Here is a 15884-nt window from a genome sequence, read left to right as displayed (position 1 = left end):
CATCCTGCATCACCTTTGCTCTTTTGAGACTTAAAATTGCATTGGGGTAGTGGTGGGGGGAAAGATGGTTCAGCTGAAAGTCAAAGCTTTTAAAGACACTGATTCCGATTCTCTGCTCCATTACACATTTTTCACACTGCTTTAGCTCCACAAGGCTGCTTTGTCTCTTTCTTGTCAGCTGGTAACAAGTAAGGAGAATGTAAATGTCCTGTGGCATTAGGACCGCCTATCAGACAGTAGCAAACAATTCGGTTTGACTGATGATTTTGTAGTTCCTTGTTTAGACTAATTTCATTGATAAGGTTGACTATTCAGCCAACTATTAGCTATTACAGTTCTAAGACAGTAATTACCCCCAAAAGTTAGTATTCTGTATGTCAGCAGTTATTAGTAGCATTGGGGGGGTAACCTTATTGCTCGCAATATTTATGCCAGGAAATAAATGCTTGTCTTTATTTGTCAGTAAACATTGGCATTTAAGTGACATTAGAGATCATGTATTGATTTCTGTGGATTCAATCTAGAACTACCATAATATTTATTTTTTTCCATGTTAAGGGTTAAGGTAAAGTTGAACTCAATGAAATAGATATTCCAGAACCAGATTTATTATCTGAGTGTGTAAAAATTCTTGAAAATGTGAATCTCACCAAACTGAGCCTGCTTTCATTTGTACGTTTTACTAACAGTGGAAGGGAATATCCATTGTTGGAAAAATCTGGAGGCCAACCCACATGCAAAGTGCTCTGAAAATGAAGAAGTGGGATGCTTGTCAGAGATAGGAAGTATAATCAGCCTGAATCAACATGCAGACTTGTAGGGGTGGATTTGTAGCCAGTATCTGTGGAAAAAAATGCAGTGCAAACACTATTCTGAACCAAACCCTGCAGGGTTTAGTTTGCAAACACTATTGCAAACCAGATCCTGCAGGGTTTGCCGAGCTCCAATTACTATTACTTCTTCTAGTAAGGCTTATTATCCTGTCACAGAAGATGTAAGAAAATCCATCTCTCCACTTTAAACATGATAAGCCTTTGTCACCTACAACGCAATTAATGTTAAAAATAGAGCGCTAATGATAAGATTGTGACTTGCAGGCAATGAGCCATTGTCCAAGTACCAGAGACTTATCTGGAGGGCCAGTCAGCCTACGCGTTTTGCTGTCAATTTGCTGATTGCTATTTCTCTCTGAGTTTGATGAAATATTCATGTCTTTGCTCTGCTCTCTGCAAGCACTATTGATTTCTTGTATAAACGTGGCTATATTTAGTCTAGACAAATGGAATGTGGATTGCTGCTGAATAAATGGGATGAAAGGCTGGGGGTTTGCCTGTCCGCTTCTCCTGGTTTGTGGCAATTATTTATAATCACAAGTAGTTTTCATAAGTTAAAGGTGTTTTTTTATAATTCGGTGATTAGTCTCAGAAAAAAAGTAAGCACTTAGATACAATCATTCTGTTGGGATAGCAGGTTAAGAAGGCAAATTATGCTCTAAGGTTTACAATAACAGTGCCTAGGATTAAAAACAAAAAAAGAACCAAAACAACCCAGAAAATTTTATGTTTCCAGATTCTTTTTTTTTTTTTCTTGAGAAGAATATGATCAGTAGAAGAGATCTGGTGTCTTGTCTCTTGTGTTATAAAACTCTTTACTAATAGATTTGATCCTACAGTTATAGTTCAGTTCTCCATTTTGCTGCAGTTTCAACTTTGCTGCTGTGATTTTACTGCTTGCTAGAATATTTCTGTTTCATTTTGGTCTTCTGCTTAAAAACAAATACACAAATACAGTGGTAGCAGAGCAAAAGGAGAAAATATGCTTTAAATCTTGTTCCCTGGTCGTTTCCGACAGCATGTTTGTTTTCAGTTAATAATCTTACTTTCCAAAGAAGATAGGAGAGCAGTAGCAAGAGGAGCGGATGTGTTTGTGTTCCACTGTCCTCTCGTGGATGGAATCAGAACTGCTGAGCTTCAGCAGAGACCCTCAGCTACTATTTGTTTTGCTCTTGTAGAAATGTTACTTGCTTGGTTTTTGTTCTTTTGAAACAGATAAAGCCTACGCTCTGTCTTCACTTGATGTGAAAACCTGAGCTTTACAAGTATTGTATTGAAAATCATCAAATCTCTCTCTTCTGCTGCTATTTAGTTCCTTTGATTTAAATAGATAGAAGGAAACAGGATTCTTCATTAAAGACTTTAATGCTGGACTAACAATATATTCTCTTGCTGCAACAAATTGGAATAATTCAAGACATTTTTATTTTCTTACTGTATATAGTATATTATGTCTAAGCTAAGCATGGTGTTTCCTTTCCAAAAAGCTGTATTAAAACTTCTTGGTTTGTGTCAAATTATTTTTTTATTTCCTAATTTTATATGTGTTGTTCCTATGTATATTTACATGCAGTAGCTCTGTCGCATTGGGTAGCTATTCATGTGCAACACCATCCTCAGAAAATCTTCACACTGGCTTTGAAAAATCTCTTGCAATGCAGTGCAAACTGGAAGGTTGTCATCTTACACTGAAGAAGTGCCCTGACTGTTTATTGTGAGGCATTAATAATACCTAGGAGATTCTCACTAAATATTGCTCTGTTAGGCTGCAACATGGTTTTAGAACTGGGTTGCTTGTTAGTCTGCTTAGCAGGATATTAATTAGGCTGTATTTTTTTACAGAGAATGGAAAAACCCTGATAAGATCATTTGTAAAATCTCCGGTTGCTAGTAGGAATGTCTGAAGTTTGCATTGCCTTAGTATTTTGTTAGGTCTGTACATTGAAGAAGTCTTTGATTTAAATTGATCTTTTCCCCAGTGGTAACGATCTCTACTCTTCTTCTCCAGTTATATTTTATATGTGTATGTTTTGTTGTTTTCTTCCCACAGTGGATGTGAAGCCGGAGGTTGCCGTGGGATTAGAGCCTATCTCACCATTAGACTTGCGAACTGATCTCAGGATGATGGTTCCCATGGTGGACCCAATTATGCGTGAAAAGCAGCTACAGCAGGAACTACTTCTGATCCAGCAGCAGCAGCAAATTCAGAAACAACTGCTGATTGCAGAGTTTCAGAAGCAGCATGAAAACCTGACCCGCCAGCATCAGGCCCAGCTCCAGGAGCACATTAAGGTAGCAACATTTTTCACTTATCCCTCGGTTATCTGCAAACTGAATATGCTTAGAAAGGCATGAAAAGGGAACATGCCTGAAAGGCTGGCTGTGACTGAGAGATGGTGTTTGAGTGCTTATTTCTCTGCATTTGGGTGATAAAAGCCTTTTCAAGCAAAACTGCTAGCACCTACCAGTGAGTTGCTAACAGCAGACCAAGGCAGTACTATGAGAATCATCAAGCTCATGAAGCCACCATGTCTTCAGAAAATCAAACCACCTATTTTACAAAACTGTTTTTTCAGCCAGACTTCAATATGGCTTTCTTTCCTGTATGTGCAGTTTTTGAGTATATTAAAAGACTGCTTTTTTTGAGCTACTATTTGAGTTTTTGCCCACAAATCAGATTGATGGGCAAGTGCATAATATCTGCATTTGTAAAATGGAGGCAGGCCCTGAAAGTGGTGTGTTTCAGTGGGCTGAAACATGGGCTGAAAATGGGCTGCTTCTCATAATATGTAAAAAATAAATGATTTATGGGATTACATGCACTATAGTAGGATTGCTATAATGGATTTTGACTGTGAATTTATGATCTTGCCCTTCTTTTCATTTTTTCCTTCTGATCTACTTGCTGTTATGCTACTGTGCTAAGATTCCACTCAGTGGAGCTGACAAACGCAGCAGAGAACAGCAGCCAGAGTTGGGTCATACACTGGCAAAGAACCTTGCGAAGTTTCCAAGCGTTTTTGCCAAAAGAGAAAGAAGTGAAACCAGAGCAGCAGACTGCTACCTGACATTAGAGTTCATTTTAGTGACAGCCAGTAATGCACTATCCTGCTTCAGAGACTGGGGAAAGTCAGTTAAGAGGTGAACAGAAGTGTAAGCACAAAATCAGGCACTGTCACTCAGTTATTCAGGGGGTGTTTTAGCCAAGAGTGACCAAGAAAACAGTGCAAACTGCACTTTCTTATGTCTTTTTGTTCTGTGCAAGTTACAACAGGAACTCCTAGCCATTAAACAACAGCAAGAACTCATTGAAAAAGAGCAGAAACTGGAGCAGCAGAGACAAGAGCAGGAGCTGGAGAGGCATCGCAGGGAACAACAGCTTCCTCCCCTCCGAGGCAAAGAAAGAGGCCGAGAAAGTAAGAGCCAATGTACCATGAATTCTAATAAGAAATTAATCTGTTTCCCTTTGTTTTCTCCCAGACAGAGTGGACCATGAACAGGAACCTGAAGCAAGCTTGTTACTGCGTAAAATGCGCAACTAGAGAAGTTGAGGCAGTGCTTGCAGAAAGGCAGGGCCACCTCCTGCACCCACAGAAACACATAGTTGGTGTGTGTGCAGACTTACCTGACTGCAGGAAAGCACATTTTGACAGACTCGTGTATATGCCTCTCAAGAATCTAACTCTTTTTATAAGGAGGGAATCCGAAAGCCTAAAGCTTCACATGAGAACTTCTTTCTGCAGAGGTTATTTCCCAATGCAGAAAGCACTACAAAACAAAACAAAAAAAGAAATTACATGCTAATTCAAATGTTGTTTCAAGGTTGGAAATATAAAATATTTAAGAATATCTTTGGCTGAAACTTTTTAACACTTTTGCTAGTACTTTTTCAAACTACTTTATGTTTGGTTTTGATGCTTTTTCATGTATCCCAACTAAAAGTTATTTCTAGTTCATATACTGCTCTAAGGCAAATGACAAAGTATGCTGGTGGGATTTGGTGATCACTAGAGGGAGACACATACAAATAATTCTCCTTAGTGAGGTCAGTTTAAAAATCAGGTTGAAGTACATCATGAAGGTATTCAAAATAATGCTGCCATGAGCAGATACTGTTACTTGCCCTGCTAAATGACCTCAAGAATTAACTGACAAAGACTGAAGCAGGAAAAAAACTGTACATTATACTCCTGCCTCTTTTACTTGGGTGGAAAAATGTAGCAGTTCAACAGTTGTAGGTGTGCCATATTGTAGGCTTTAGAAATTAAGGTGCCCATGGTGCTTCTAGTACTTCAGTGGATGATGAATACTTGGAAGCATTAGCAACCCAGCAGTGGAAGGGTGGCAGAAACTACAGGAATAAAAAGTTCCTGTAAGTGGTGTGAAAATGAAAAATCAGCCTCCATATGAAAGTTCGGCTTTACTAGTACTCCCACCAAAGGAGGAGCAGTGAAATTAATGGTTTCCATCTTAGTTTCCCTTTCTGGGTGGCTGTTCAGTATGTAGCAGCCAGCCGAGCAGCACTTGTGACCCCCAGGCCCAGTTCCAGTGTTTGCATTGCTCCTGATCTACTTAATGAGTAAAGGAGGGAAGGGGGGTGCGGGGAGGGGAGTTGGGTTTGAAGCTGAAGGGTAATAGAGGTATTTTATAGGAACTAGGTCACAGGAGCACATGCTCACCAGCTAGCTGTGCTGTGTCAGGGTTGAGTAACCAAATATTTACAGTATCAATATGCCTTGATGATGCTATTTTGAAAGAGATGTTTTTTTCTTCTCTTTTTGTCACTGTTTACGAAAGCTAAAGATTTTTTTTTTCATGTGCTGTTTTTATGAAGGCTAATATGGCTGTTAGTAAAGAAGCATGTCCCATGCTGTAAGTAGGAATTGGCAGTTTAACCTGAAATTGACATGCCCTACTTCTTGTACTGTATTGAATTAGCCACCAAGAGAGGTCAAAATGAACTGTGTCTTCCTGGTGTTTTGGTCTTTCTGTTGGTTTTGTGTCATAAGAGTAGAGTTATTAACAAAGACTCGTTTTTCAGACTGTGGTTTGTCTTCTAGGCATCACAGGTACAGGCTTTCAAGTGGCTTGAATAAAAAGGCTCACTACTGTCTCTTTTTGCACTGTTCAGAGGGCAGTTTTACTAAAAGATTAAAAAAGCATTCTTTTCTGCAAACTCCAAGTGACCTTTTGTCACTGTCTTTTTAGTTCTATCCTTGGTTTTGTATTTGGGAATTATTAGGAAATAATTTAAATTCTTTAGATACATCTGGTCGTGGATAAATGGCCTCATCAACTGTTGGAATATTCCTTATGACTTCACTGGATAGCTGGGTTATGGCTAACTTCAGTCTTCTACAGACATGCATTTAATTCAAATGTTATCTCATTTTGACTGATTTCCATCAGTATTTTTATAGTTTACAACACTTCCAGCAGCAAGACACGGGCTCTTTCTTGTGTTTTGGCTTTTGTTTTGTTTTGTTTTTTTAAGGAAAGATGTGTTTAACTCTGTGTGTCTTAGGGGCAGTGGCTAGTACAGAAGTGAAGCAGAAACTTCAAGAGTTCCTGTTGAGTAAATCTGCAACAAAAGACTCTCCAGCAAATGGGAAGAATCATTCCATGAGCCGCCACCCCAAGCTCTGGTACACGTATGTTCAGTATTAAGCTGTTTCCCTGCCTCATTGAGGTATCTGTTAAAACTTGCCACAATGCTTCTCCAGCATTTAGAACAAAAGAGAAGTTAAACCAAGAAGTTAGCAGAAAGCTAGAAGTGCAATATTTCTGCTTGAACTGAAGAGTACCCGGTGTTCAGATGCAAGAACTATACAGAACAAGATGCTGTCAGAAATTATATTAACTTTTTACTTCAACTGCTTCATCTCTTGATGCTATTGCAAATTTTACAACTATACCTGTCATTTTTCATAGTCTCTTCAATTTTTTGCAGTTAGAACAGCTTGTGTTTGATTTACTTGGATTTTGAATCAATCACATAACTTGTTCCTTCTGAAGAGATGCTGCTTTTCAGTGAGGTTACTTGAATGGTGTAAGTAACTCACAAGGATTTTGAGAAGGATTGAAGTCATTTGGCTTTTCTTACTTAAATGGATTTTAGAATGCAAAACTGCTTATTCTTATGATGCCTTGGCCTTGATAAGTTTCTGCTTAGACCATTGAAACAAGTGATTTTTTTTGAATCCTGGAATGGGCCTATTAACATAGAATCACATACTAGTTAGGGTTGGAAAGGACCTTAAGATCACCTAGCTCCAACCCCCAGCATTTTAAGAGTTTACAGTTTTTACAACAGACACATGAGTCAATCCAACAAAATTAACTCACTGCATTTCTGAAAGACTTCAATGTTACACCTGAATTGATCTTCAGTAGGACAAACAGAAATGCATATTGTACGCTAGATTTCCATCTTGTACTTTTTAACAGGAATTACTGAAGGTCTTCACTTGGAGTTTCCATTGTGAGCTAATCAGAGCATTGTGATAACATGATCTAATATATAGTTACATTGTTTCTGGTGGAGATACACTATTTTTGGTTCCCAAATAATGTGTAAAATTCACTTGAGTATATAAGATTTCTGGACTAATAATCTAAGCTTAGTTCTCAAGTCTTCAGATGAGTGAGAACAAAAAGTTCTGCAGAGGGTGTCTTCTGCTACACTAGGGAATGTAGTACTTCTCATGGTAGTGCCCCTTTTGACAGAGTCGCAGTATTGATTAACCACACTACATTGGGAAGATAGGGAAAGACTGTAGAAGGCCAAGTAAAATTATGTTTAGATAAACACAAAGCTTAAACTTTTCCCTCTCTGGCCAAATGATGCAATTTCTTTGCAATTTGCAGTTTCCGTGTTCAGAAAGATGTGCCCACACTATTTCTTTCATCTAGCAGTTGTCAGAAAGCACTCTTCAGCTTGGAACTCTTCTGCTGATATGAATGCTACGTGCTGCAGAGTGGTGGGCTTGCAAAACTTACAAACTGAACTTACATGCAAGGTTTTATCTGCCTTGTCCACTAAATAGTTTGCTTTTTTATTTTCAGCAGATAAGAAGAACTCAGTATTTCTGCTTAGTTTTATACAAGCCCTTCTGCCTTGAAAATCCCCCAGATTTTGATAGAAGAGGCTTGGATCAATGTACATGTATTTGTGTGTGATAAACAAGATGTAAATGTTTTTTGCTGTGCCTCAGCTGGTTCGTATTAAAATGCAAGAGTCTAAAATGGTCAATTCCCCAAACTGGTGACAGATCCTGTCTGTAGGTCAATGTTACTCTTATCCTATGTGACTGTTATAATGAGTGCAAAAAAACGCATTCTTGGGAATCCCGAGGAGTTCCATAACTTACTGTAAAAGTGAAATTGGTTACATGAGCCTGTGGTTTGTGCACACTTAGATGAACAAGAACATAAACACAGCTGAGAAAAGTGTACAACATGTGTAGATAGTTACTGCTGGTCACCTCAGTGACTGCTAATTTGTGACCTCTCTATGTCTGCTGCAGGGCTGCCCACCATACCTCACTGGATCAAAGCTCTCCACCCCTGAGTGGGGCCTCGCCACCGTACAAATACACTTTACCAGGAGCACAGGATGCCAAGGATGATTTTCCTCTTCGTAAAACGGGTGAGTTAGTGTAGTTTATTCGAGCCCCTCACCCAGCAGTTCTCCTGCCCTTTACTTTAACCAGGCTGATCATCAGCAAGGCATGTACAATAGTCCGCAAAGCCTGTTCAGGATGATGCTATGGGTAAGTTCAAAGATCCTGACTGCATCTTTACAAGGTGAAGACCAAATGATATCAGGAGTTGGTGTTTCCCAACACTTAACAGCTTCAGCAAGCTTCAGTCCTGATAAATTTACTTTCTAAACAGACCATTATTTCATGGGTCTTTTATGGCATTATTTTGTTTGTTTCAGTATTACTTCTAGTTCTCTCTGTTTAGCATGGTAGGTACAATATTTGCTTTCAGATGGTGTACTCCCTTTAGAGAATGTTTTTTCAGGACATTTTTAGGGGAATCATGGAAATGAGAACTTGGATTAATATTATATCTTATGTCATTGGTTGTCAAAGCTGCATATGTGTATGCACAGGCATGCACACTTTTTTGTGTGCTTTTTACACATAGAAACATGTAATACTGTACAAGAACATTTTCATTTAAGTGTTTCAGAGGATTTAGCAACTGAACCTTTTGTCTTGACATCAGGTGAACTGCAGTCTTGACTTTTTCTGCACCATAAAGAAAGCTAGAAGGATGGTTGTGGAGTCCATGTGGCTGTTGCCTCCGGTCCTTGATGCACTGACTAGTATCCAGGAATGCAGGGAGACGCTAAGAAGAGGGGAGAAAAAAAAAGAAAAGAAAACATTAGATCGCTTATTGCATGAGTCTGCTGTTGAGTGATATAGTTACATTCAGAGAGAAAGTCTGACCCCCTACTGTGCTAACAGTCTTTGAATGAGATTTAGCCACTGGGAGATTGAAAACTAACTGCAAAACTGGTACTGACTTGAAAAGAAGTGGCATTTGGAACCAGCATACATTCAGAAAGAAAATCCAGTCTGTATCTAATACTTTGGGGCAGACTCTAAGCTCATATAATATCCCCAGATATTTTCAAAGGAATGAAAGCATGAAAAGCAAAATGCTGATTTATTCTAGCTGAATTACTTTTTGTACAATATGGTGGCAATATAAGATTCTATAAAATCTTGTTCGGGCTATTCAGCCACAATAAGCCCTTATGTGGTTCTCTGCTTAATACCACTGTACAACATATATTTTCTGTGCCAATAGAATATACATTTTCATTTTTAAAATGAAAGGACATACTTGACATCTTTTAAATTCTGTAAATTCATCTACATGTTTTCGTAATGCAAGTTTTAATTTTTCTTCCATGTTTGTATATCTTAAATGTTATAATTGATATTTATGATGTGTCAGACTGTTGATCTGTAAAACAAAACATTTTCAAACATTGTAACAGTAAAGTTCTCCTGCAGCTGCTAATACTTTTATATCTCTGTGGGGGTTTCAAAATATTCCTTAATTCAATTCCCATTGTCTGCATAAGAGGACTATAATATAATTAAATCCAGATGTTTTCTATATGTTATTCCAAATATTTGGGCATGCAATGCATCAGTTCCAAAATTGAACAAAGGACATGATGACTTTCTGAAAAGATATCTACAGAATAAATAGACAAATGCTAATATAATCATTAGCATAACCATTTCTATAACATTTACATAGTGATTCTGATAAGCATATATAAATGAAGTATACAGCATGTATCTTAACAAGGGAGTATATTTGATAGCTCTTCACATCCATGAAAATAGCAACTGTTAAATATCCTGTTTATACATCCAGTTTTTATGTATACTAGAGCTGTTTAATTCCAGCCTTCAGCAACACCCCACAAAGGTTACAATGACTGTTCATCAGGTTGAGAGTAAAAGCAACAGGAACCAGATCGACACAAGTCAAATGACCCTAAACTCATCTGGGTGGTTATAGGGCCATCCTCCAGGCAGAGGGGACATTGTGGAGCCTGTGTCATCCTCATGGGACCTTACTAGACAAAGATGTCCCAGGAACACTCATGTATATAGACAGGCTATAAGGCTGCAGAAATCTGACCTTTGCCATGAGGGGTGAACCTCTTTTCCTTTCCTTTAGGCTATGAACGCTTATTGCCACTGGCTCCTGGTAAACCCTCTGTGTTGCTGAACCTGCACGAAGTCAGCAATTCATATGAAAGCAGACCTCACATTCCTTTCAGCCTTAAGAAAGGATTACCTGTTGTGGATTTTAATCACAGTTTTGTTTTGCTTCTCAATTTTACTTTTCATATTCATAATATTACACGCAGATCTATCTTTCCCTTCTCCAACTTTAATATAATGCTGTTGGAAGGTAATTCTGATTGAATTGGTTGCTCTAAGGTTAGATTCAATGGGCAGCAAAGCTGAATAGTTCTCTCCTGACATCCTAATGTGTTTTTCAGTGCTAAGGGGACACTGACTCTTGCTTGGTCACTTTCTTGTTCAGTAATCTATTTAACCTTTGCTTAATTAAAGTATGCATCTCCTTATTCATCTTTTAAAAATTAATTCAGAGGGGATATAGTAAAGAGGAAGATATTCTTGGCAGCTTTTAATCTTCTAGCATTTAGATTGTGGGGATACATAGATAGGGAAAGATACATAATAAATAACTAGGGAAAGACTTAAGAGTCTTGCTCTTTCTATGTTTACAGTTAGGTAACAGAGTTAACACCCTAGTGCAGTGACTGTAGTTACTCAGTAACTCTCTTAGCTGTGGATTATTCCTTTCTGTACAAGATGCAGCAGAATTTGTTGGCAGTGGTCTTCACGCAGCTCAGTTGCATAGAGGATTGGGACTATCCTAGGGGCTAGAGGCCAGGATATGCAGCTCTTTGCACAGCTGCATTCAGATGCTCTGTGTTGACAGACTTTCAAAAGAGCAGAGCAAGGGGAGCTATTGCTTCGTTGGACAGATAAATATACCATAAGGAGAAGCTACACATCTGTAGCTAAGAGCAGAATTTAGCCTAAACAGCTTAAGATCAAATTTTTTAAATGCCCACAACTTTCACCATGGATACCAATCATAACTTGTGTTTTCTGCAAAGCACCCAAAAGCATGAGCAGCACATGGCTCATTAACTTTCAATGAGACTAATGTGTCTAAATTACCCAGAGAGGTTTGAAAATTCCTCCCTATTACTGAACACTTTTGAAATTCATACTGACTTGTAAGAGCTGGGATGGGAGCTGTGTGCTTCTGAAGACCTGATCATTTAGTACAGGGAACTTCTGATTGTTCAATTCCATCATTCTGTGCCTATCAGTCAGGAAAAATATTATATGCTTGATGAGGTTACTATAAAACTAACAAAAATGGAGCAAACAACATGGGTTTGATAAGGTATAAGTTCTTTTCAAGAAAAGGTTTTGGTTTTTGTTTGGCTTTTTTTTCTTACCTTGTGGAAATACATGCAGAAATTTTGGCAAAGGGCCATGATATTTGCATTTTCTTCAATCTGTAACATTTCCTTTTCTGTGTGCAAGTGTTGATGCAAACCAGCAGAAGCCAGTAAATTCCAATAAAGGTTAGCTCCTAACCAAAGCTCCATGCTTTTTAAAAATGTTGGTATAGGTGGAATTTATGCATTTTGCCTTTTGAGTTTTGGCTTTTATTGGAAGAAATTCCCAGGGACATCATCATATGAAGTATAAAATGTTGTAGGCTTTTTTACCTGAGTTTAGCACAGTTGTGGCAGAACGGGAATGTCAGTCACTGTCTATTACTATTTTTTTTTTGGGTTCATGCTAGTTGAATCTTTCCTTGCTGATGGAGTTGTAAGCTTACAGCTTTCATTCTGCTTAGGGATCTGAAGATCACTCACGATAGTACTATTTAAGAAGATGTTTGCAGCTCGCTTTCCAAAAATTGAAAGCATGCTCAATGGAAATATAGCTTGGGGTTTTTTTAAATAGCAAATAGCACAAGGTCCTTGCTTGGAGGGGGGAGATTGTGTAATTTCATATAGGAAAAAAGAGGAGATGGAGGATTGCTTAATATTGTGATGAAAGAGGAAGAATTCTGTGTTCCACAGTCATGAAGATCACTCTGTAAAAACCATAGTACGTTAACCTGATTAGGCAGTAGAATAGCAGCATAGCTCTGGTGTAATGAGAATGAAAGATTCTTGAATGAGAAAACTCAGAAGATGTAATTAAAAAAAAATAAATTAGAATATTTCCTTACCATTCTTTCTGCACTTAGTGACTCAGTTGCTGGAGCAGTTGAAACTGGGAAGAAAACCAGGTTGTGTCTGAAGGTTTTTCTTCCTTTCCTTTTTGTGCCACCAAATTCCATTTCTGTTTGCATTTTCTAGGAAAACACTCTCCTGTGAAGTAACAGTATATGAAAAAGCTGGATTTGTTTTGGTCTTCAGTAAAAATAATAAAAAAAAGGCTTAGAGGACTGCAAACCCTCAATTATTGTATCTACCAAAACGAAGAAGTCAAGCTCAGTGAAGAGAAGCGTTACTTTTCTCCAAGTTTATGAGTGAGCACAATAAGTGGGAGAGACACTTTGTTTATTGAAGCAGGGAAACAAAGCAAACATGATGCAGTTCTTCTCATTCTATCCCATTTTTCAGGGGTGTTAAATATTCCTGCCTTTCAGAGTCCTTGTTTTCCTGGGTTAATGAACAGTCTTGACAAATTTGGACTAGGACATGTGCCCAAAGGAAGACACCAGTGCTTACTTAACACAGTGAGAAGGAACAACCAAAAAAAGTGTCCTGATTCCCAGCCCTTCTTTTTCTTGACTTCTCTTCCCATTAATCACCAGACATTTTTAGCCTTCCTAAATTCACGTGAAAGGGCATAATGAGTAGTAAGAGGTTTTAGAGAAGAAACTTTCACTTGCAATTGAACAGTGAATCTGAAGCAAACCATTGTTAACAGCTTCTTCCGGACTCATGTAATGAACAAGCCAAAACAGAGTTCAGCCCGTGGGAGCCAGCAACTCTAAAGAAATGTAATACCATTGTAGCTACTGTGCTGGGCTGCAGTCATCTCAGGTCTGTCAGGGTTCTATAGCCTCCTAAGCTGGGGGTGAGGAGGGATGTCCTGTCACTCTAATTTAGCTCCAGTTAGAGGGGAAATATTTTGAGATAGTTAAAACTGAAAAAAAAAAAAAAAAAAAAAAAATGGTAGGGGCAGGCTTGATGACACTTCAGAGAGAAAAGAACTTGCGTAGGTATACTTTTGGTATCATGAAAGCAGTCAGAGTCTCCACAAGGATTCAACAGGAGTCATCACCAGGATGACTTCATCATCATAGACTTCCCTGCAGAGCCAGGTTGTTCCTCTTCATATGTTTTATTTAACACTTACTTTTAACTGCAGGAAGCAAAGATGTTACATGGGGGTGATTCTTCATCATTTTCAAGATGACCTGGATATGAAGTTTTTTCACTGCCTTTCTGTTTTAGAAAAAATACTACTACCTGTATACATACCACTTTCTATCTTGCTAGTCATTACTCTGCTGTGCTAGATACTGAACCTTCTTGATGGCTAGACTAATTATACAATCTTGGTCTAAATACTGTCTTCTCCTTCTACTATGCAATGCATAGCCAAAACTGAATTACAAAGTTCTGCTTTATATGGTTACATAAAGTTTTTTCTTACACAAACTGTGTATGTTTTCAGAAATGTTATATAGATTACCATTAACAAGTAGCTTGTGTAACTTTTTGATAAGCAGGTAATCAGATACTAGGCACCTTTTTGACTTTTGAACCTAAAGGAAACGGTTTAAATAAGGAGCAGAGAGCAGTCCTAAAATCTAAAGCATTATAAAAGCATAATGTTCATTGAAAATGAAGTGGAATGGTTTTAATAGGCATTTCAAAATCTATTCACTCTGGATAAATAAATTAAAATTATTGCATAAAAAATCTGAGACTCTTTGAAGCCAGTAGAAGCTGTCCTGTTTGACTTCAGTGGAACTAGTATTTTTCTTCCACTGTATTAGGGCAGGGACAGTTGAAAAATCTTAGGAAAGTAAACAAGAACATCTAAAAGGTGGCAAAAAGAGAGAAACAGAGAGAGAAGTGAAAAGTGGAAATCACATGGTATCGGATCATCCAAAATAGAAAACGTTAGTTAGTAAAAATTGCACTTCTCCAAACCCCTGCAAAACATAGTTTCACTGAAAAATCTGTTCAAACCCACAACTCAAATTAAGGGGTTTAGCTGCCAAATAACATGTTCTGGCTAAAGCTAAGTAAGAATTACAGAGCCATTCATGAACAACGGCATAAGCTTTGTACTTTGCTTTTGATTTTCTCATGGGAAAGTAATATAAATGAGAGTGATACCTCCCTGTTGGGTTTAACTGTTAGAAATGCAAAGCATGCTGAAATTGTACATAATTCTCTTCCAAAGGAAAGGAAATAGCATTTCAATGGTTTTCCTCAGTGTCTCGTTGAGTTATGGTGGTGCACAATTATTCTTGTTAAATTACTCTACCAGATGGAAGGTTACTTTGTATATTTAGCTAATTAAGTTGTAGGGGACTGGAATTATATTCCAGAGCATAAAGAACCTATCTAAAAGTGAACTTGTTTTGATTCAGTTTCATTCCGAGAGTGCAGTGTCAATGTCTAATTAAGACTTTAAACAGGTGGGGGTTTTCTCCTCACTTAGCTCAACACAGAGAGATCCTTTCACACAGTCAACCCTGCCTATAGAAGTTAGACAAACAGGTTTTGAAAGTCCAAACAACTTTGGGCCAGTTTCATCTTCGTTTGTCTTCAGTGGAGCTGAAGTGTCTTCCTACTCTTGAGCTGGACTTGGCCTATAGTTCTCATCTTTTAGGAAAGCAAGATATACTGTGTTTTAGTTGCTTTTGTTTTCCTGGTATCCTGTACTCTTGTGTTGCCTTTGGACAAGTCTAAAGAGTATGCTTCATCAATCTAGACCTGTCCAGCTCTCATCTGCTGATGACATTGATGCCCTGTTAAACTGGGGGAGAAAGTGCTTGTGTCTCATCATAAATTTCTGAAGGTTGGTGAAATATTACATTATATTTGTTGCCCAAATTATCGCTGCTGGACATTTTCCTAGATTAAAGTATGTGGGATTTAATCCCCCTATTAACTGATTCTTTCTTGTATGGGACCTGGGGAGCAATATAATCATGAACATGATTATACTGTAAAAATAAATCACGTATGTAAGAGTCAGATGGTGACCCTGCGAAAGTCTTGACTTTTGGGGTTAGGGGATTATCTCTGGCACTTCTTCAGTGAAGAAAATATTTTTTCATGTGCAAAATTAGTGATTCTATGGATGTTGGAGAAGAATTTAGGCTGAAGAGTGGGATTTGCCATATTTGCAGAAAGCATGTTATTATATTTTTATCAGTTCTTCCCAGCTAGAATTGACTGGTGTATATGGTCAGAAGCAG

At 38.1% G+C, this 15884-nt stretch overlaps 1 protein-coding gene across 6 annotated transcripts in view; it reads left to right on the top strand.

Moving 5' to 3' along the window:
- The window catches only part of HDAC9 (histone deacetylase 9), a 98199-nt gene that overhangs the window by 54603 nt on the left and 27712 nt on the right, over positions 1-15884 (top strand). For 2 of the 6 annotated variants that reach the window (XM_080611675.1, XM_080611672.1), the window contains exons 2-5: positions 2884-3125; positions 4108-4249; positions 6358-6484; positions 8360-8481. In XM_080611675.1, coding sequence (XP_080467801.1) covers positions 2884-3125; positions 4108-4249; positions 6358-6484; positions 8360-8481 — 633 coding nt within the window. Of the gene's footprint in view, positions 1-2883; positions 3126-4098; positions 4250-6357; positions 6485-8359; positions 8482-15884 lie in introns of all 6 variants that reach the window. The other 4 variants (XM_080611674.1, XM_080611670.1, XM_080611673.1 and 1 more) reach the window with 3 other exon arrangements.

This window comes from Psittacula echo (assembly GCF_963264785.1).
Source record: "Psittacula echo genome assembly, chromosome: 2".
Classification (NCBI taxonomy): domain Eukaryota; kingdom Metazoa; phylum Chordata; class Aves; order Psittaciformes; family Psittacidae; genus Psittacula; species Psittacula echo.
Note: the sequence above shows the minus strand (reverse complement) of the source record. Positions and strands in the feature narration are given on the sequence as shown.